Source organism: Antechinus flavipes, chromosome 2 (genome assembly GCF_016432865.1).
Source record: "Antechinus flavipes isolate AdamAnt ecotype Samford, QLD, Australia chromosome 2, AdamAnt_v2, whole genome shotgun sequence".
NCBI classification, from domain to species: domain Eukaryota; kingdom Metazoa; phylum Chordata; class Mammalia; order Dasyuromorphia; family Dasyuridae; genus Antechinus; species Antechinus flavipes.
In genome coordinates, this window is record NC_067399.1 from 298,300,683 (window position 1) to 298,322,570 (window position 21,888).

Consider the following 21,888-nt stretch of genomic DNA (forward strand, 5'->3'; position numbering starts at 1 on the left):
TAGACATACATAACAAGAGTCACAGTGCATAGAAGGACAGCCTGGCTTCAAGTCCTGCTTTTGATAAATAATAACTGTGTAACCATGGGCAAATTACCTAATCTTTCATCACAGATGAGTAGCTGATTTACAGTAGAAGTGAATTTCTATGCTGGTAGTGCTTTACATCCATGAAATATCGGGTGTGGACTATACATAAGCAAACATGCACCGGGAGATAAACATGCCCTAGAAAATTACCAGGAGATGTACATATTGGCTATTATGTTCCAATACCCTCATTTTAAAGATGAGGAAATTGAGGCACATAGAAGTTAAATAACTTGATTCAGCTTACTCAGCTAGTAATTGTTTGGGGGCAGAATTAGAACTCAGATTTTCCTGACTACACATCCATCACACTAGAAAATGCCTCCTCAAATCACAAGCTATGCAGGCGAGGACCAAAGCTACCGAAGGATACATACACACATGAACTACAATGTTCCAGTCTTGCTGGAGGTAAAGAAACATTTTATCCTGGATTTATATAAGGCCAAGGGTAACACAGCTGTGCATACAATGTGCCATGTAAAGATATTTATACTTGCTTAAGTATATGTATTTTATTAGTTATGCTAGGTCAAGTAGTGGGTAGGGCCCAAGCAATGTAAGGAGCACAGCTCTGCTCAAGTTCAAGAATACTTGAGTGAAACGATCGCTTTCTCATTCCAGAACAAAGGAGTGCTATCCACAATACACTGCAAAGCCTTCAAACACCATAAATGCTTATGATTATTTATATATTCTATGGTGAAGACAGAGTTCATCAACCAGCAAATATTCAGTAGTCTGTTGAATAAGTGAATGAGAGCAAGCCAAAGCTATGTTAAATATAAACCACTATTTTGTGACTAAAGTCTTGCCAAATAGCTAGATTTAATAAGGGAGTTTAGAAGACTTAATGGATCATAAATATACATAGCATTAAAGCTGAAAGGGATTTCAGGGATCATCTACTTCTGTTCTCTGATTTTTTAGAAAAGGAAACTGAGTCCCACTACAAGGTCAAGATACTTGTACAATATCACAAAGCTAGTCAGATGAACTGGAGTCAAATCCAGGTCTTCTGATTGCACTCCAGTGTTTTTCCTACTAATCTACATTCCTCTAGTTTTAAGGACTATTTAGCCTAATTCTCCCTGTCATGTGGTAGGTAGGAAAGTTGTTCGGGTTTACACAGGTGCAAAAGGAAAATTTCCTTCCACTTCCCCAGTGGCCTTACAAATAAGGACAAAAGCATCTTTATTAAATGACCTTGGAGGATGTCTTACATAACCACTCTTAAAAAGACTATGATGAAATTACTTTAAACCTCTGTGGGTTTGAATAACTTTCTTGGGGTGAATAAACTTCTTGTTAGCTAAATCCATAAGCCAAAACATATGAAGTCATAATTTTCCAATCACCTTAAAATTCCAGAATCATTTTTGATGTCTCTCTTGGCCATGTCTCCTTATTGACATTTTTTACTATCATCTAAGTCATTTTATTGATTCTTCCTTCACAGTACCTTTCCTGCCCATTACATCTTTTCATTTCCCACTGCCACCACCAAAACTGGAATCCTTATTACATCTCTTCTGGATTGTTACAGTGGTCTTCTGACTTCTCTACCTCTTCTAAGCAAAAAATCTAGGAAAGCAATATGATGTACTCGAAAGAATTCTGGTTAGAATTAAATCTTGGCTTTGACATTTTTTAGTTGTGTAACCTTTAACCTCCATGAATCGCAGCTTCTTCATTGATAAAATGAGGGTAATAATATTTTTACTATCTATACCACAGAGTAATGATAAGGCTCAAATGAAACTATGTATTTAAAATGTTTTGTAATCATAAAAAATGCTATAATAATTCTAAGGAAGGAGGCCTTTTTTGGTGAGGTAATTGGGATTAAGTGACTTGCCTAGGGTCACGGAGCTAATAAGTGTTAAATATTGGACCAGATTTGAACAGAGGTCCTCCTGACTCCATGGCTCGAGCTCTATTTACTACACCAACTAGTTGCTCCTATAATAACTCTAAATAAAGTTTTTTTTTCCCCAAATCTATTGTACCAATCTAGTTCCTATTTCTCTCTGTACTATTCTAATAATCTCTTCTTGACCAGGGCTTCATTATCATTATTTTCATGATTATTTATTGAGTCCCTACTGTATACGAATGTCATTATCAAAATTGCCTTTGCCCAACTCAGTCTTCATTTAACACCTCATGACATAAACTTTCTTCATTTGATTGTACATAATACGAGTACTTAGCTACTTGATAAATGTCTCTAAAACATATCTGCCTACAGAACTGCTCTTTTTGCTTATAGATAGTCCCTAAAAGAAAGAGACCACCTTTAACTCATCTTGTATTACACCAAATTAAATGCATAAACAGGTGCTTTAAATTGCTGTTTGGGACTGGATGATCTGTTAATATTGGATGTAAAGAAAAAGTTCATTCTTCTACCCTACTACTAGAGTTGCAGCCACACCAGTGAAATTAGGTTTTGAAAGAATTTAGAGGTAATGACAGTATTTATCTTCTTTAATCTCTAGAATCAAATTTACTTGGTGTCTACCTAGTAAGGAGTTTGTGGTAGTGGTTGTTCAATTATATTTAACTTTTCATGGTCCCATTTAGTATTTTCTTGGCAAAGACATTAGAATGGTTTACCATTTTTTTCTCCAACTCATTTTACAGATGAGGAAACTAAGGCAAAGAGGATTAAGTGACTTGCTCAGGGTTAAAAAGCTAGGAAGTATCTGAAGGCACTAGCCAAACTAATAAAGTCTTTCTCATTCCAACCCTAGGGCTCTATCTACTGCACCATCTAGTAAGAAAAAATTAGGACTTCCGGCCAAGATGGTGGAGAGGAGACACACAGCTGTGTAAACTCCGAATTTTTCTCTCATTATCCTTCTCATTATAAACCTCTGAATTAATGCTTGACTGAAAAAAAAACCTGCAAATAGTTACCAAGAGCAGCCATCCTTGAGACTCATCAGGAAAGGTCTGTTTTTGCTCGAGGGCAGGGATGGTTTTAGATGGGACGCAGGTTGCCGGCAGACAGGCAGCAGCAGCGAGAGCACGGAAGGCGGCTCAGAGCCGAGCAGAGCGGAGAGGGGATGGGGAGTGATCGCAGCCCTCTCTGCGGAGAGAGTTTTGCTACAGGTTTGGATAGTTTGCTCCGGCAGCAAGCCAGCAGCCCAGCAGAGAAGCTAAAAACACTAGGGGTGAAGAATACAACCCCAAACAGCTGGAGTCTCTCAGGACCTAGCCACCCCTCCGCCACAGAGTCTCAGCACGCTCTGGGATCTCAAAGCGCAGGCGCAACACAGCCATCGCTGTCCTGTTAGGGCCTCACTGCTGCCCCCACAGTCTGTAGAGGAAGCTCGGTAACATCACGCAGCCCTTCCCCCCTCCCAAAGAAAGCAGCCTCCATTCAAGGGTTTTTTCTTTTGTTTCTTTGCTAGTTTGTCTTTGATTATTAGACAGAATGAGCAAGAAACTGAAGAGGACTTTAACCCTTGACAGCTTCTATACAGATAGAGAGCAGACTCTAAATCCTGAGGAGACTAAAAACAGAACAGTCTCCAGGTGAATCCCCAAAGGAGGAAAATTTTAGACATATTCAATCTATGGTGAAACTTCTCCCACCTCATTGAAAAGTGAGAAGGGAAAAGTGAAAAGGGAAGGAATAAGCTAAGTGGAAGGGAATACGGAAACTGGGAGGGAAAAGGGTAAGATGGGGGAGGAACTCTAAAGTGGGGGGAGAGATACTAAAAAGGGAGGGTTGTGAGAAGCAAGTGATGCTCACAAGCTTAATACTGGGAAGAGGGGTAAGGGGGAAAGAAGGGAGAAAAGCATAAACCGGGGTTAACGAGATGGCAAATAATACAGAATTGGCAATTTTAACCATAAATGTGAACGGGGTAAACTCCCCCATAAAGAAGAAGCGGTTAGCAGAATGGATTAAAAGCCAGAATACTACAATATGTTGTTTACAGGAAATACACCTGAAGCAGGGAGATACATGCAGGATAAAGGTAAAAGGTTGGAGTAAAATCTACTATGCTTCAGGTGAAGTCAAAAAAGCAGGGGTAGCCATCCTGATCTCAGATCAAGCTAAAGCAAAAATTGATCTAATTAAAAGAGATAAGGAAGGGCACTATATCTTGCTAAAGGGTAGAATGGATAATGAAGCAGTATCTATATTAAACATATATGCACCAAGTGGTGTAGCATCTAAATTCTTAAAAGAGAAATTAAGAGAGCTGCAAGAAGAAATAGACAGCAAAACTATAATAGTGGGAGATCTCAACCTTGCACTCTCAGAATTAGATAAATCAAACCACAAAATAAATAAGAAAGAAGTCAAAGAGGTAAATAGAATACTAGAAAAATTAGATATGATAGATCTCTGGAGAAAATGTAATGGGGACAGAAAGGAGTACACCTTCTTTTCAGCAGTTCATGGAACTTATACAAAAATTGACCACATATTAGGACATAAAAACCTCAAACTCAAATGCAGTGAGGCAGAAATCTTTTCAGACCACAATGCAATGAAAATTACATTCAACAAAAAGCCAGGGGAAAGTAGACCAAAAAATAATTGGAAACTAAATAATCTCATACTAAAGAATGATTGGGTGAAACAGCAAATCATAGACATAATTAATAAATTCACCCAAGAAAACGATAATAATGAGACATCATTCCAAAATGTATGGGATGCAGCCAAAGCGGTAATAAGGGGAAATTTCATATCTCTAGAGGCCTATTTGTATAAAATAGAGAAAGAGAAGGTCAATAAATTGGGCTTGCAACTAAAAATGCTAGAAAAGGAACAAATTAAAAACCCCCAGTCAACCACTAAACTTGAAATTCTAAAATTAAAAGGAGAGATCAATAAAATTGAAAGCAAAAAAAACTATTGAATTAATTAATAAAACTAAGAATTGGTTCTATGAAAAAACCAACAAAATAGACAAACCTTTAGTAAATCTGATTAAAAAAAGGAAAGAGGAAAATCAAATTGTTAGTCTTAAAAATGAAAAGGGAGAACTCACCACTAACAAAGAGGAAATTAGAGCAATAATTAGGAGTTACTTTGCCCAACTTTACGCCAATAAATTCGACAACTTAAATGAAATAGAAGAATACCTCCAAAAATATAGCTTACCTAAACTAACAGAGGAAGAAGTAAATATCCTAAACACTCCCATCTCAGAAAAAGAAATAGAACAAACTATCAATCAACTCCCTAAGAAAAAATCCCCAGGACCAGATGGATTTACATGTGAATTCTATCAAACATTTAAAGAACAATTAACTCCAATGCTAAATAAACTATTTGAAAAAATAGGGATTGAAGGAGTCCTACCAAACTCCTTTTATGACACAGACATGGTACTGATACCTAAACCAGGTAGGCTGAAAACAGAGAAAAAAAATTATAGACCAATCTCCCTAATGAATATTGATGCTAAAATCTTAAATAAAATATTAGCAAAAAGATTACAGAAAATCATCCCCAGGATAATACACTATGACCAAGTAGGATTTATACCAGGGATGCAGGGCTGGTTCAATATTAGGAAAACTATTAGCATAATTGACTATATCAATAACCAACCAACCAAAAACCATATGATCATCTCAATAGATGCAGAAAAAGCATTTGATAAAATCCAACAGCCATTCCTAATAAAAACATTTGAGAGCATAGGAATAAAAGGACTTTTCTTTAAAATAGTCAGGAGCATATATTTAAAACTTTCAGTAAGCATCATATGCAATGGGGAAAAACTGGAACCTTTTCCAGTAAGATCTGGAGTGAAGCAAGGTTGCCCACTATCACCATTATTATTCAATATTGTATTAGAAACACTAGCCTCTGCAATAAGAGTTGAGAAAGAGATTAAAGGAATTAGAGTTGGCAATGAAGAAACCAAACTATCACTCTTTGCAGATGATATGATGGTATATCTAGAGAACCCCAGAGATTCTACTAAAAAACTATTAGAAATCATTCATAATTTTAGCAAAGTAGCAGGATACAAAATAAATCCCCATAAATCCTCAGCATTTTTATACACCACCAACAAAATCCAAGAGCAAGAGATACAAAGAGAAATTCTATTCAAAATAACTGTTGATAGCATAAAATATTTGGGAATCTACCTACCAAAGGAAAGTCAGGAATTATATGAGCAAAATTACAAAAAAGTTTCCACACACATAAAGTCAGACTTAAATAATTGGAAAAATATTAAATGCTCTTGGATAGGCCAAGCGAATATAATAAAGATGACAATACTCCCTAAACTAATGTATTTATTTAGTGCTATATCAATCAGACTTCCGAGAAAATATTTTAATGATCTAGAAAAAATAACAACAAAATTCATATGGAACAATAAAAAGTCGAGAATCTCAAGGGAATTAATGAAAAAAAAATCAAATGAAGGTGGTCTAGCTGTACCTGATCTAAAATTATATTATAAAGCAGCAGTCACCAAAACCATTTGGTATTGGCTAAGAAATAGATTAGTTGATCAGTGGAAAAGGTTAGGTTCACAAGACAGAATAGTCAACTATAGCAATCTAGTGTTTGACAAACCCAAAGACCCTAACTTTTGGGATAAGAATTCATTATTTGATAAAAACTGCTGGGATAATTGGAAATTAGTATGGCAGAAATTAGGCAAGGACCCATACTTAACACCATATACCAAGATAAGATCAAAATGGGTCCATGACCTAGGCATAAAGAACAAGATTCTAAATAAATTAGAGGAACATAGGATAGTTTGTCTCTCAGACTTGTGGAGGAGAAAGAAATTTGTGATCAAAGATGAACTAGAGACCATTACAGATCACAAAATAGAAAATTTTGATTATATCAAATTAAAAAGCCTTTGTACAAACAGAACTAATGCAAACAAGATTAGAAGGGAAGCAACAAACTGGGAAAACATCTTTACAGTTAAAGGTTCTGATAAAGGCCTCATTTCCAAAATATATAGAGAACTGACCCTAATTTATAAGAAACCAAGCCATTCTCCAATTGATAAATGGTCAAAGGATATGAACAGATAATTTTCAGATGATGAAATTGAAACTATTACCACTCATATGAAAGAGTGTTCCAAATCACTATTGATCAGAGAAATGCAAATTAAGACAACTCTGAGATACCACTACACACCTGTCAGATTGGCTAAGATGACAGGAAAAAATAAGGATGAATGTTGGAAGGGATGCGGGAAAACTGGGACACTGATGCATTGTTGGTGGAGTTGTGAACGAATCCAACCATTCTGGAGAGCAATCTGGAATTATGTCCAACAAGTTATCAAAATGTGCATACCCTTTGATCCAGCAGTGCTACTACTGGGCTTATACCCCAAAGAGATACTAAAGAAGGGAAAGGGACCTGTATGTACCAAAATGTTTGTAGCAGCCCTGTTTGTAGTGGCTAGAAACTGGAAAATGAATGGATGCCCATCAATTGGAGAATGGCTGGGTAAATTGTGGTATACGAATGTTATGGAATATTATTGTTCTGTAAGGAATGACCAGCAGGATGAATACAGAGAGGCTTGGAGAGACCTACATGAACTGATGCTAAGTGAAATGAGCAGAACCAGGAGATCATTATACACTTCGACAATGATATTGTATGAGGATGTATTCTGATGGAAGTGGATTTCTTTGACAAAGAGACCTAACTGAGTTTCAATGGATAAATGATGGACAGAAACAGCTACACCCAAAGAAAGAACACTGGGAAATGAATATAAACTATTTGCATTTTTGATTTTCTTCCCGAGTTATTTTTACCTTCTGAATCCAATTCTCCTTGTGCAACAAGAGAACTGTTCGGTTCTGCAAACATATATTGTATCTAGGATATACTGCAACATATCTAACATATATAGGACTGCTTGCCATCTAGGGGAAGGGGTGGAGGGAGGGAGGAGAAAAATCGAAACAGAAGCGAGTGCAAGGGATAATGTTGTAAAAAATTATCCTGGCATGGATTCTGTCAATATAAAGTTATTATTAAATAAAATTAAATTAAATTAAAAAAAAGAAAAATCAAAATGGGAAATTATCTCCCCCTGGTGGCTACACTTTAGCTGACTCTCAAACTAGCCAGTAGTTAGTTTGGCCCTTCCCTGAGGGCTCGATTTCCCCCATACTAGGGCATTGTCCTAGAATTTCCTACCATTGATCTGAATTTGTCTTTGAAAGCTGGTTTCAAGGCAACATATTATTCTACAAGTATGCAGATATCAAGATATGGCTCTGCACTCCACATTTCTGCACTCTTACATTCTAAAGAAATTAACTCCTTGGTGGAAATGCCAAAATACCAGCACATAAGTCCTATTGACTTTGCCAAGCATGAGAACTCAAGAGTCCAACTGAAGTGATTCTTATGGAGAGAAGTCCAAGTTTTGTTTTTTCCTTGAGGGGACTGAATTACTGTTTAAATTTCTCTTTTACTGCACTAGGTTACACTCAGAGTTTCTGAGTCTATAACCTTGTGGGGTTTTGTGATAAGTTATTGTTCTTTCTCCTGAGTTTAACAAGAGGCAATGAGAGGCAATAGGACACAGTTGATACAGAACAATACTTATATTCAGGAAGACCTGTATTCAAGACTTGCCTCTGATTCTTAGTAACTTTTTGACCACACCCAAGTGACTTAACCTTTCTGTGCCTAAGTTTCTTCAGGTATAATGATGTTTAAAATAGATAATATATAAAAAGTGAATTGTAAACTCTAAATCACCATATGAATGTCACCTATTGTTGTTGATGCCGTTTTGTTATTATAACAACACATAAAGATAAAAATATGTTATATTTTTGTCTGGTGGTGAGTATCCCAGTCTATCATTCAGGGCACCTGATTTTGTTTCCCTGATGGGAAGCCAGGGGCAGCTAGATGATATAGTAAATAAAACAATGGGCTTGGAATAAGGAGTACTCAATTCATGAATTCAAATCTGGCCTCAAACTTAATTAGCTGTGTGACCCTGGGCAAGTCACTTAACTATATTTGCATACCTTTCTTCATTTGTTAAATAAGCTAGAAAAGGAAATGGCAAACCATTTCAGAATTTCTGCCCAGAAAACCCTAAATAGGGTCATGAAGACACAACTGAAATGACTAAACCACAAAAATTATAAATATTAAAATGGTATCCAGAGTGAAGAAAAGAATGGTCTGCACAGGTCAAATCTGACGTGGAGTACTATGTTTAATATAAGATTTATGAACTAGAAGGGAATATAATGTTTGAGGTTAGATTTTGGGAAGGTTTAGAGACTTTGGTGGTGTAATAGATATTAAGCATGAGTTAGGAAAATCAGAGTTCATGTTACTTCTGAAACATGATAACTATGGGATGCAGGACAAGAAGTCCCCTTATCTTCTCAGAAACCCTAGAAATTCTCTTAGACCATTAATTGATAGAAGGGATTCCTTGACAGGAGCTCTTTACCAGTGAAATCACAGTCCAGTTCCTTAAAACTGATAAGTGAGGGTAGGGTATTCAGAGAGGGGTCACTGGTATAGACAATGAACATTGAAAATAATGTCACATGAGGTTTGGTTAAATAAAGTTGTAATGAGAATAATAATAATACACACTTATTTAGTACATTAAAGTTTATAAAGCAGTTTGCTCATAATAATTTTGTGAGCAAGAAGAACTTCCAAGAAGTGATTTATCCAAGGTCCTGCTAAGTGCAACTACATCTTCTGATACTAAATCCAGTATTCTTTCTATTATATCACACTATCCAGGAAAGATTTAGGAGAAGATCTTATTACTGTCCCCAAATATGTGAAAAGGTCATAGTGAAAATATGGAATTAGACTTCTTTTACTTAGTTCCAGAGGGTAAATTTAGGAACTACAAAGATAGATTCCAGCTTGGCATATGGAAACATTATTTGACAATTTTTATTGTGGTTTAATCATTTTCAGTCATATTTAACTTTTCATCAAATCATTTAGGTTTTTTTCTAAAAAAGATACTGGAATGGTTTTTGCCATTTCCTTCTCCAGTTCATTTTACAGCTGAAGAAACTGACTTGCTTAAGGTCACAGAGCTGTTACATGCCAGAGATGGAACTTGTATCAGGTCTTCCTAACTCTGTGACTATAATGTCCTTTTACCACAATATCACATCTATCTTTCAAGTAGAGAGCAATTCTGAGGGGTTCTGCATAAATACAAGCATAAGCTAGATATGATCCTGATAAGCAGGAGATTGCCCCAGGTCGAAAAAGAAAACAATAACAAGGAGTAATAGGACAGGATCTGTTTTTAAAGAGAGTTAAAATATTTCTGTAATAGGATAAATGGTCACAGGAAAGTGTAGCACTGAATGAAAACAATACACTCACTTGACTAGAGGTTAGTCCTCTAGGGAATAAAATAATATAGCAAAGTACATGAATCAACATTTGCAAGCTTCAGGGATATACACAAGCTTCAAGGAAAAAAATCTATAGATTATATAAGATAGAAAACACAAGGAATGATTAGCCAAATAATGATGATAGCTGGCATTTATATAGCAATTTGTGGTTTGCATAGTACCTTACATATTCAAAAGGAAAAGATTTGGCTCAAACCTTTAAAGCTGTCACCTAGAAAAATTTCAGGGGAGTAAATAGAGATAGGAGGTGAGAAGGATATTGACTAAATGCAAAACATTCCCTTCCCTGATATTACTGAGCAGCCCCAGCTCTGAAATAATAGCTTCTGAGTTGAAAGTTTGGATCTCATTCCCTGAAAGTTAGTGGTGCTTCCCAGCCCAAATGCTAAATCATGGAGCAGGGGAGGGTGGTGTCAAGTTTGGGGCTAAAGGTAAGGAAACAAGGGATATCAGTAAAACATTTTCACCACAAAATTATGAAATTATGTTGTAAAAATATCAGGGACTTAGGACCAGGAAATAGTTTGGTCTCCATTAAATGAATATTTATTGAATTGAATATCAATAGTTAACAATATCAGGGTTCCCAGAAATTATGCTACAACTCCTCCTGGAAGTTTTCTAAGATGGATTACACACAGGGCAGACAAATCTTCAAATGACCTCTTAAATGGACTCGAAACTTTTTCCTACCTGTTTCCTCCTTGTTCCTTCTCCCCGGTGAATTTGCACATTCAACCATGTTCTCTGACCTTCAGACATGAATATGTACTGCTGACATGAATATGATGCCTATTATTCCAAGGAATTAATGATTTATTGTGTATTTTAATATTATAGATCAGTCATCCCACTGTTTTTGGAATTGGAATTAGTATAATTTACAGCTTCCCTTTCCTCTCCCCCATCCCAAAATCAGTGATTCAAAATATATATAGTAGAACTCAAAATGCAGCCATGTCCACTAAAATGGAGAATACCAGAGCTAAAAGGGATCTTAGAAGTTATTTAGTCCAACTTCAATCTGAGCAAAAAATTCTTTCATAATGTCTGTCCCCAACAAGTGACTCTCTTGTCTCTACTTGAAGACTTGCAGTAAAAGAGCAATGGAGCTGAAGTTAAGAAGACCCGAATTCAAATCTAACATCAGCCGGATACTAGCTATGTGACCTTTGGCACGTTACTTAACCAATGTTTGCCTCAGTTTTCTCATCTGGAAAATGGTGTTGATAATAATAGTACCTACCTGCCAAAACTGTTGTAAGGATTAAATGAAATAGTAAAGTGCTTTGCAAGTACTAAGTAAATGTTAGCTTTCATTATTTTATTTCAGTTTGGTGGACAGCTCCAACTGTTAAAAAGATCTGGAGCTGAAATTTGTCTTCTTTTTATTTCTATTCTAATCCTACCCTCTGGATTCAAGAGACAACCCTTCTTCCACACGATAGCCTTCCGACAGTCAAAGATCTTGGCTGGATGTTTTCCTTTCCTCACTGCCAATTTTTCTCTTCTCCAGGCTAAATTCTCAGCCAGTTTTCCTATGGCATGGGTGCCAATCCCCTCACCATCCTGGGTGCCTTCTTCTACATGTGCTCCAGCTGGTTAACATATCTTCAGCAACATAAAGGATTTCCACTATACTTTTTAAATTATTAAAAAAAATTCTTGAGAATGTTATCGCTTCCCTTAAGTAACACACAACTAAGCCAGGAACAAGAAGAGCTTCTGTAAATCCCAAGAACAGGAGGCAAGCCTGAATGATTCTCTTATTATCAACAATAATTACAAGACACACTTATACAGTCTTCAAAGATTACAAAGCACTTCTTATACATTACATCATTTGATTACATCATTTGATCCTCACAGTTTAGCTCTGCAGAATAGTGAGTGCAAGAATTACCTTGCCTCCATTTTAAAGAAGAGAAAACTGAGGTTCAAAGAAGTGAATTAACTTGACTCAAGTCATCCAACCAGCAAATGGTCACACTGGACTCAAATCCAGGTGTTCTGGCTCCTACTCCAGTGTTCTTTTCATTTAAACAGAGTGCTACCATATTAATCTACCTTCTAGAACTGTTAAGATGATCAAAAAATATAATGTCATCTATCTAAGTCATCTATCTTCTTGCATAATCCCCTGAAAACAATCTCATCCTTTTTCTCTGAATCTCTAGGGACTAGCATAGTTTTGGATATAAAGGCAACCTGTAGTGAATTCATGTCTTCTAGTTAATGAATAAATGAACAAAATAAGGTAATTATGGGTTTTCCCCATCAATTTGTCCTGTCTGCAGACTGTCTGGTCTCCTCTACTTCCTCTACAGCTACACCATTCCCTCACCCGGTCCCCTCAAAAAATTCACTTACCTATAGTGGAAACCACAGTGCCTACAAAATAGAAAGCACCAGTAAAGTCCCACCGGGGCCGGGTGTCATCGATTCGGATTCCAGCAGACTGGGCCTCCTCATAATTCCGGAGAAAATCTCCAAGCACATCAAGGCTCAGATTGTGAGTCAGGCTAAAGTTTAGTAACTTCTCCCTCCACAATTCCTTTCCCCTGCACTCATTAGCTCTCTCGATCGCGGAGAAGACAGCTGCCCCACACAGCATGTATAGGACAATCAAGATAGCCAGTATCAAGAATCTAACATTGTCCAGGTTCAGGTGCCCAGAAGTCCAACAGCAGCTGCAGCCTTGACTTGCCATGGCTGGCAAGGTCCTTAAGGAAAAGTGGCCCAATCAGGTTCTTTCCAAACTGCTGTGGTAACAGGAAAGGAGTGGGGCGGGAGATAACTGATGGAAAGGGTAGGCAGCCCAGTGATGAAAAAGGACTTGTTTTTACAACGTGAGGGTATGGTCCGATGCCTTATGCTAATATCGGTCTGAACCGCGATTCCTGGCGCTGCCCATGGTAGTATTCACTTTCCAAGAACTGTTTATTTGTTTGGTTTTCTCTTCAGACCCGTAGCATGCTTTAAAAAAAAAAAAAAAAAAAGCCTTAGACCAACAGTTTTAGGGTGACTTTGTCTCTTAGGGGGCAAGTCAGTAGTCTGGTCCAGAGTTCATTCCCCACGAGATGTCTTCCAAAGACCAACGTGCTGCAGTTCTTGAATATTGCCTCTTCCCCAAGCCCCTTTGTTTTTGCTACCCAGTTTCAGATCCTCCTTCTCTCCCCCTCCCTAGTTCCAGTGTTCTCAGTATTTTTGGCACTTGGTGACAAGAGGTAGGGAGGAGATTTCTTGTTTCCGCGTGGTCAAAGGAAAACCTCAACCCTCCTGAATCTCCAAAAGTCTCATCCTCTGCTGCCTTAAATTTGGGCTCTTTCTTTTCCCCCCCATATTTGAAATTTCTACCCAGCAGTATCTTCTTAAAATAACTGGTTAGGCTCTAAAGTCCCTTTCAGATCTAAGCGCTTATGACCCCAGGTTTTGACGCCCCTTGAAAAGAATCCTTCCTACAGCACCATCCTTCAGCACCACAGAATCCCAGTTGACTTTTTCTTTGCTCAAATCTCAGATTCTTCTATTTTTGGAGTCTCTTGTCCAGTAGAAATACTCTCGTACCCTAGAGCTACCCAATCTCTCTTCCACGGAACACAGACTTTCGAGGGTCTACTACTGCTGAGGTCACCGAAGATAGAGAGCAGGGGAGAAAAGAATAAATCTGAGTTTAGTGCTTGGTAAACCACCACTGATAGCAAAAAAGCAGGTAAATTAGAGAAAGTCTGGAACTAGAAAATATTTTCACCTCTCGAACCGTTGAGAGACATCATCAATACCCAGAAGCCAAATGAGCGGGTGGGGAGGTGGAGGGGCCGGGGAGAAGAAGGGAGAAAAGAAAAGAAAAAAGGAAAGGGGGGAGGAAGGACGCTTATGAAAAAGACTATGGGACACAAGCTCATATTCTGTGTTCTCCCCCATTCCAGGGACCCACTCAACGCGAACCCCATATTCCTCTTACCTCCTCCCACTCACAGAGCTCTCTAACGGGATTGTGAACGCATCCCGAGGGGCCCAATCACGGCTCAATCTCTAGGGGAGGAGAGGTTCTTGAGGAAGAACCAGGGTAAACCCCGGACCTTCCTCTGTTTTATCTACAGCTGTGCTGGCTTTAAATTTATCTGCAGTATCGCTTTATCTCCTTTTTCTTCCCCCAGTGAAAAAGACTCGAAAGGTTCTTCCACAGGGCCTGCCCCCTCCCACCCTCTCCATGAGAGTGCAATGCCCCTGCTCGTTCTTACTCAGTCGGATGCTTGGTGCTTCTTTCCCTGGTGCCTGGATGCTCTGTGGGAAGCTGGAAGCAGCAGCTGAGCCGCGGATCTTCTTCCCCTCGGAGGTCTCCCCGTCGAGGATCTCCCCCAGCAGGCTGCTTCCACTCCCCACCGCCAGCACCTTGCCTAGCGCCCCCCCTTGCTCAGATACGGAGCTGTCAGTTCCACCTTCCACCCTCTGCAAACTCCGCCTCCGCCCGCGCGCACTGAAACGCAACAGGTGGAGACCCACGGACTGCAAGTCCCCTTAAGTCCCTCGGAGGTAGGAGGAAGCTGCCGAGACCCCGCCCCGTCCAGCTGGTGCTCCTTCCTCCCTCCCCCCCTCACCTCCAACGCTTGTTCCCCACATCTCCCCTTAGATCTCTTGTATCCAGGCTGCACGAGTTTGGAGGTGAGCTCGGCTGCAGGGAGCTGCAGTCCGGATAACCGTGGGTCTGGGCAGGCTCATTCAGCGGCAGTGCTTGCCAGTTTGGCAGAAGCGAGAGACCTGCCGGGCTCTTCCTGCAGATGGGAAAGGTAGTAGGGGGAGTGGTGCGGATCACCCGTCTGTATATGACTCTACTAGGCCGGGAGAGGGCGCCTAGTCCCCTACAGACCTGCCTTTCTGCCTTCCCATTCTCACCTCCCCCCACCCCCCACCCCCGGAAAAGACCCTAGCAATAAAACTTAACGGACGAAGAAACTGGAGAAGACCAAAGAGACGAAAAGAAACTTATCCAAAGTCATGCAACTAGTTTTAAGTGTCTTAAGAGCCTAGCCGAAGAAGCTTGGCGGTGCATTGGATAGAACAGCTGGAGCGGAATTCAGGAGGACCTGAGTTAAAATATCACCTCAGACACTTACTAGCTATGTGGTCCTATGGAAGTCACTTAATTTCTGTCTGCCTCAGTTTCTGTAAAACCTTCTAGTTTGTTGTGAAAAGCCAATGAGATGATAATCCCAAAGTGCTTAGCATAATACCTGACACACAGAGCTACCTAAGGGTTTTGTTGTTGTTAATAGCACTGGACCTGCAATCGGGAAAACCTGAGTTCAGATTTTCCCTCAAACAGTTCAGTGAACCTGGACAAGTTCCTTGGGGAAAAAAATCTGGCTGTCTCACCTCCCTCAGTGGTAAAATAAGGATCATAATATTACTGATTTCTCACGGTTATTTTGAGGATCAAATAAGATATCCATAAAAGCCCCCCACAAATGCAGCCCATTCCTTCCATTAGAGTACAGTTCCTCCAGCATATTGGGGAGAGGGGATTTGGAACGGTGAAAATCTTGATTTGGCAATATAGTGAGCCAAAATCAGAGGACATCAATGACCTGGGGTGGAATTTTCTTAGCTGGGAGTGAGAATTCATTGTGTTTACCCCTTCCTTGACTACTTTGATCTGGCCCATCAATTTCCAAAGATTTCCTTGACAAGGCATCAGAAGAATATGAATCTGCTCATTAATTTAACACAATATTTTCATTAAGAACCTGCTATGTGCAAGCATTCAGTGCTGGCATACAAAAGCAGAAGTGCAAAATAGTCCTCTCAAGGAGCTTAGATACTAATTCTTATTTAATTATTTTGATTCAGAAGGGAAGAATACAGGTAAACTCCTTTGGGATATTCTTGAAGTAATTTGCAACTTTCTTTTCCAACTCATTTTGTGGATGAGGAAACTGAGGCAAACAGGGTTAAGTAACTTCCCAGGTTCACACAGGTAGTAAGTGTCTGATATCTACTGGACCACATGGTTTACTCCCCCCACACTGTGTGTGTGTGTGTGTGTGTGTGTGTGTGTGTGTGTGTGTGTCTGTCTGTCTGTCTATCTGTCTGTCTCTTGTCTCTGTCTCTCTCTTACTCTGTGTCTCTGTGTGTCTCTTTTGTCTCTCTCTCTGCGTCTCTCTGTCTCTCTGTCTCTGCCTCTGTCTCTTTCTGTCTCTCTCTCTCTTTCCTTTCCCCCCCCCCCCCTCTCTCTACTAGATGGAAATAAGTAAATACAAAATTATTTTAGGAAAGAAAGTACAGGGGACAGCCAGATGGTGCATTGAATAGAGTACCAGCCCTGGAGTCAGGAGGAAAGAAAGCACAACTAGCAATAGGAATGTTTTTATGTGGACATAGCACCTGACTGTGGCCTTAAAGGATTGTGTAATGAGAAAAGAAGGAGAGAATATATTTGAGACATAAGGATGGTGAGCACAAAGGTGCAGAAATAGGAAATAGAATTTTGAGTTTGGTCATTAAGATGGCCAGCTAAAAATGGAACGTAGAAAGTATAAAGGGGAATACTTAGAAATAACTCTAGAAAGGAAGTCTGAAACCAGATTTTAAAGAATTGAAAATGCCAAGGTAAGTGTTTTCATCTTAGAGGTAATAGAGAATAAATAAAAATTTTTGAGTAGAGAAATTACAATGTCAGGCTTGTACTTTGTGAAGATTATTTTGGTAGCTGTTTGGAGAGTTAAATTGGGAAAAGAAAAAATAAGAGCTCAACTAGCTAGCCAGGAGATTTTTACAATAGTCTACATGAGAAATAATAAAGTGTTGAAGTATGAAGAAGACCAGAATACAGGTAAGAGGATAAATGTAAGAATTATTGGGAAGAGGGAATCAATAAGACTTAGCAGCTGAGTAGATATGATATGTGAAGGAGAAGAAAGGATGGAAGATAATTCTGAGATTGTGAACCTGAATGATTTGGAAAGATGATTGACCATAAAGTCATAAATCTAATGTATGAAGTGATCTCAGATGTCATTTAGTTCAAATTCCTGATATGAGAAAAAATAGGTCCAAGAAAGTTGAAACAGCAAGCAAGGAGACACAGATAGTAAGCACCAAATATATTTAAATTCAGGTCCTCTGACTCTAAGACAGCTAGGTAGTACTGCGTATGGAGTCAGTTAGTCTCATCTTCATGAGTTCAAATCTGGCCTCAGACACTTAGTAGCTATGTGATCTTGGGCAAGTCACTTAATCCTGTTTGCCTCAATTCCTCATCTGTAAAATGAACAGAAGGAGGAAATGGCAAACCACTATAATATCTTTGTGAAGAACTTTTGCATACTGTTATCCACAGGGTCACCAAAAGTCAGACATGACTGAATAATAACAGCCTCTGACTCTGACAAAAATATAGAAGTTTAGAGAATGAGCAGATTCAGAGGGAAAGATAATGAGTTCTGTTTTAGACATATTTAGAACAAGAAGAGAGAAGTGTCATAGAATTCAAAAGAGAGATCCAAGAAGAGTTTGTCAAAAGTATCAGCAGCTACACAGGACAGGTAGGTGAGAAAAGTTTCAGTTAAATTCATCAACATTATAAGACTTGTGTTGGGATGGTATATAAGGGGGAAGAACAAAATCCATTCTAGGAATGCATAATCATGTATCAAAGATTTAGAGTAAGAGGGACCCTAGAATCTATCAAATATATTAAGGCAGAATACTGATGCAGAAACTGAATTACAGAAAGGTGAAATCATTTGCCCAAGTTATTATCCAGCTAATAAGTGGCTGAGATGATATTTGAACCCAAATTTTTCTGACTCCAAGTCTAGTGCTCTATTAACTACACCATGTTAAATCAGACAATATGTGGCAATATGTCCCAATATGTCCCATTATGTCTAATGTGTGAATAGATGAAATTGATAAAAATAATTTCAAATCAAGGAGACAGGATATTTTTCACTGACAAATGTTCAATAGAGGGTTTGAGACAAAAAGAAAAAAAAAACACAAGTACTTTGACGTCATTTTGAAGAAGGGCCCAAACTAATGATCCTTTCTTCAGATTTCACCACCATTCTCTTTGGACAGTATCTCCTCGTCAGTCCCCCTTTTTAGTTCTTCACTCTGAGCTTTATCGCCATGATTCAGCTGCCTTCTCTTTCTATACCTTGAGGAAGGACTCAGACTAATGACCCTTCCTTCTTCAGATTTCACCACCATATTCCCAGGATTGTATCTTCCCTTCTTCCTCTTTTCAGTTCCCATTTATATATGATCTTTCCTTATTAGGATGTAAGCTCCTTGAGAGCTGAGACTATATTTCTTTGGCTTGTATCTAACGCTTCAGGTTAGATACAGTAAGTGTTTAATAACTTTGATAGTTTCAAAGTGCTTTTTTTTTAGCTTATCCAAGATACTTAAGGTGAAGCTGGTGGTAGTTTTTCTTAATAACAATAAAAATAATAATTTGTATTTCTATAGGAAATTTTAAGATTTATAGAAGACAAAATATTTTTCCAAACACAAAATAATTAAAGCAGAATTTTCCATAGTTGAATGAATTAGATATTTTATTAATTTCTGGATTTTTCTCTAAGAAACACTTTCTTTTCTAGGCTTTGTTTCCTTTCCACTTTTCATAAAATCACAACCCTGTTAAAATTGCACACAAAAAAAAGACATCTAGGTTACTGTGGAACAATATGATTAGAAATGATACAAACACACTTGTTATTAGCTTTATTTTTATTCATTCAATAAACATTTGTTGAGCACCTATTTGTAAAATATTGTGAGGCACACGAAGACAAATGACACTGAGGTCCTTGCTCTCAAGGGATATGATAGGGAAGGCAAAACTTGGACATAGATAACTATAAACAGGGAATTTACAGAGTAGACATTTGTTGGATGAATGGGGGGGAAAAGAAATAAATGAATGAGTGCAACAAAACAGAAAAGGTTAATATAGGAAGCACAAACTGGACTGTGTTTTGTAAAAAACTAAAAAACAAAAAGCAAAAACTAAAGATTTCAAAAGTAAATAGAAAAAACATTCTAGGAATGGAGGACAACATATATGAAAGCAGGAAATAGAAGATGAAATATTATCTATGAGAAACAACAGGTTGGAAACAGATAGTAAAGGACCTTAAAAATCAAAATGGCAAAGCTACATTTTATCCTAATATCAATAAGAAACTGCTTAAGCTTCTTGATCATGGGAATGACACAGTCAGGTAAACACTTTAAGAATATTACATTGGAGGGGGAAAAGGATCCACATGTGTGGCTCTTTTTGTAGTGGCAAGGAATTGGAAATTGAGTGGATGCATATCATTTGGGGAATGGCTGAATCAGTTAAGGTATATGAATGTCATGGAATTCTGGTGAGCAGAGTAATTTCAGAAAACCTAGGAAAGACCTACAAGACCTATATGAACTGATGCTAAGTGAAGCAAGCAGAACCAAAAGAACATTCTATACAGAGTAACAAGAAGATTATGGAATGATCAACTATGATAGATTTGGCTCTTCTTAGCAATGTGGTATTCCAAAATAATTCCAATAGATTTTGGATGGAAAGTGCTATCCACATTCAGAGAGAGTACAATGGAGACTGAATATAGATTGGAAACTGAATGTGGATCGAAGCACAGTATTTTCACTTTTTCATTTTCTTTTTCTCTCTCATGATTTTTCCCTTTGGATCTGACTTTTCTTGTGCAAAATGACAAATATGGGAAATATATTTAAATGCATTGCACATGTTTATATCATATTGTTTGCTGTCTTGGGGAGAGGGCAGATAAAGAAGGGAAAGAGAAAGAAAAAAATGGAACACAAAAGTCTTACAAAAATTAATGATGAAAACCATCTTTACATGTATTTGGAAAAATAAAATACAATTGAGAAAAAAAGAACACATTGATATATATGTGTACAATGGGTTGAAGAGGATAGATACCTGAGTCAAAGAAAAGGCCACTGCAATAACCAAAATGAGAGGTGATTATAATGATTGTGAACTAGGTTGGTGGCTGTATAAATAGAAAAGAGACAGATCTCAGACATATTGTAGAGTTATGCAATCAGCAGGATTCCTTGGATATTGGAGAAATCAAGGGATAATGAAGCATTGAAGATAATTTTTGGATCCTTAACATGAGTTTTCATAGTAGTATCCATGATAGAAATAAGGAATTTCAAAAAAGGGTACAGTTTGGGAGAATCATAGGATTTTTAGATTTTAGAGCTGGAAGGGACCTTAAGGATAACTAGTCTAATATCTTCATTTTATAGATGAGAAAACTGAAGTTGAGAGGTTAAGTGATTTACTCAAAATTAGAAATAAAGAAGTGAGCGAGGATTTGAATGAATTTAGCACACAGGATCCCTTTGCTTTTTTCATTGTCCCATACTAGGAAAGTCCGAATGTACTGTGTACCTGATGATGACTGTCATATAGTTAGAGATGGACAACAGCCAGTTTGTTGTTCAGCCATTGCAGGTGCATCTGATCCTTTACAACCCCTACCCTTTTTTTTTTTTTAAAAGGATTTTGTGGCAAAGATACTGAAGTGGTTTGACATTTCCTTCTCTACCTCATTTTACAGATGAGGAAACTGAAGCAAACAAAGTGATTTGAGTTGGATTATACAGCTAGTAATCTAGCTGAGGACAGGTTTGTGTTACGTGGCAGCCAATAGCTGGTGGCTGATAGGAGATCAGAACTTGAGATATATAAGAGCTGGATATGTAGATATAGAAATCACATGCATACTTGAAAACTGAATCTATGGAAGCTGGTGCAGTTCTGATAGAGTACAGAGAGGAAGGTGACCCAGGACTAAGTTATTCAGATCTGGTGGAGTGTTAAAGGAGTAGAAAAATGATAGAATGCAATGTTAGGAAGCTCAGGGAGGAAGGGAAAATAGTTAACAATGTTAAAAGTTACAGAGAGGTCAAGAAGGACGACTGAGAAAAAAGCCATTGGATTTAGCAGTTAGATTATACATCATTTTGGACAGAACTATTTTATGAGTAATGAAATCCCTTACAACAAGGAGATCAAATCAGTCAATAATTTAAAAATTCATATTATTCCCTGAAGGTCAAATTCTGAAGCTGAAGCTAAATACTTTGGCCACATCATGAGAAGATGGGATTCACTGGAAAAGACCCTGTTTGGGGAAAAGATTGAAGGCAAAAGGAAAAAGGGACCACAGAGGATGAAATGGATAGAAAGTATCACCGGGAACAAAATAACATGAGCTTGGACAGACTTTGGGAGAAAGTAGAGGGTAGAAGGACTTAATGTGCTATGGTCCATGGGGTCAGGAAGAGTTGGATGTGACTGAACAACTGAACAAAAATGAAATCAGAAGACAG

General features: G+C 38.1%; 2 protein-coding genes across 3 annotated transcripts in view; one reads left to right on the top strand and one right to left on the bottom strand.

Moving 5' to 3' along the window:
* KCNK13 (potassium two pore domain channel subfamily K member 13) overlaps nucleotides 1-14,945 on the bottom strand; it is a 174,988-nt gene extending 160,043 nt beyond the window's left edge. The window contains exons 1-2 of one of the 2 annotated variants that reach the window (XM_051977417.1): nucleotides 14,748-14,945; nucleotides 12,874-13,479 (exon numbers count right to left, since the gene is read on the bottom strand). In XM_051977417.1, coding sequence (XP_051833377.1) covers nucleotides 12,874-13,213 — 340 coding nt within the window. In that variant the 5' untranslated portion in view covers nucleotides 13,214-13,479; nucleotides 14,748-14,945. Of the gene's footprint in view, nucleotides 1-12,873; nucleotides 14,404-14,747 lie in introns of those variants that run through there. The other variant, XM_051977418.1, reaches the window with a different exon arrangement.
* LOC127549414 (uncharacterized) overlaps nucleotides 1-21,888 on the top strand; it is a 254,813-nt gene that overhangs the window by 216,361 nt on the left and 16,564 nt on the right. The window lies entirely within an intron of this gene.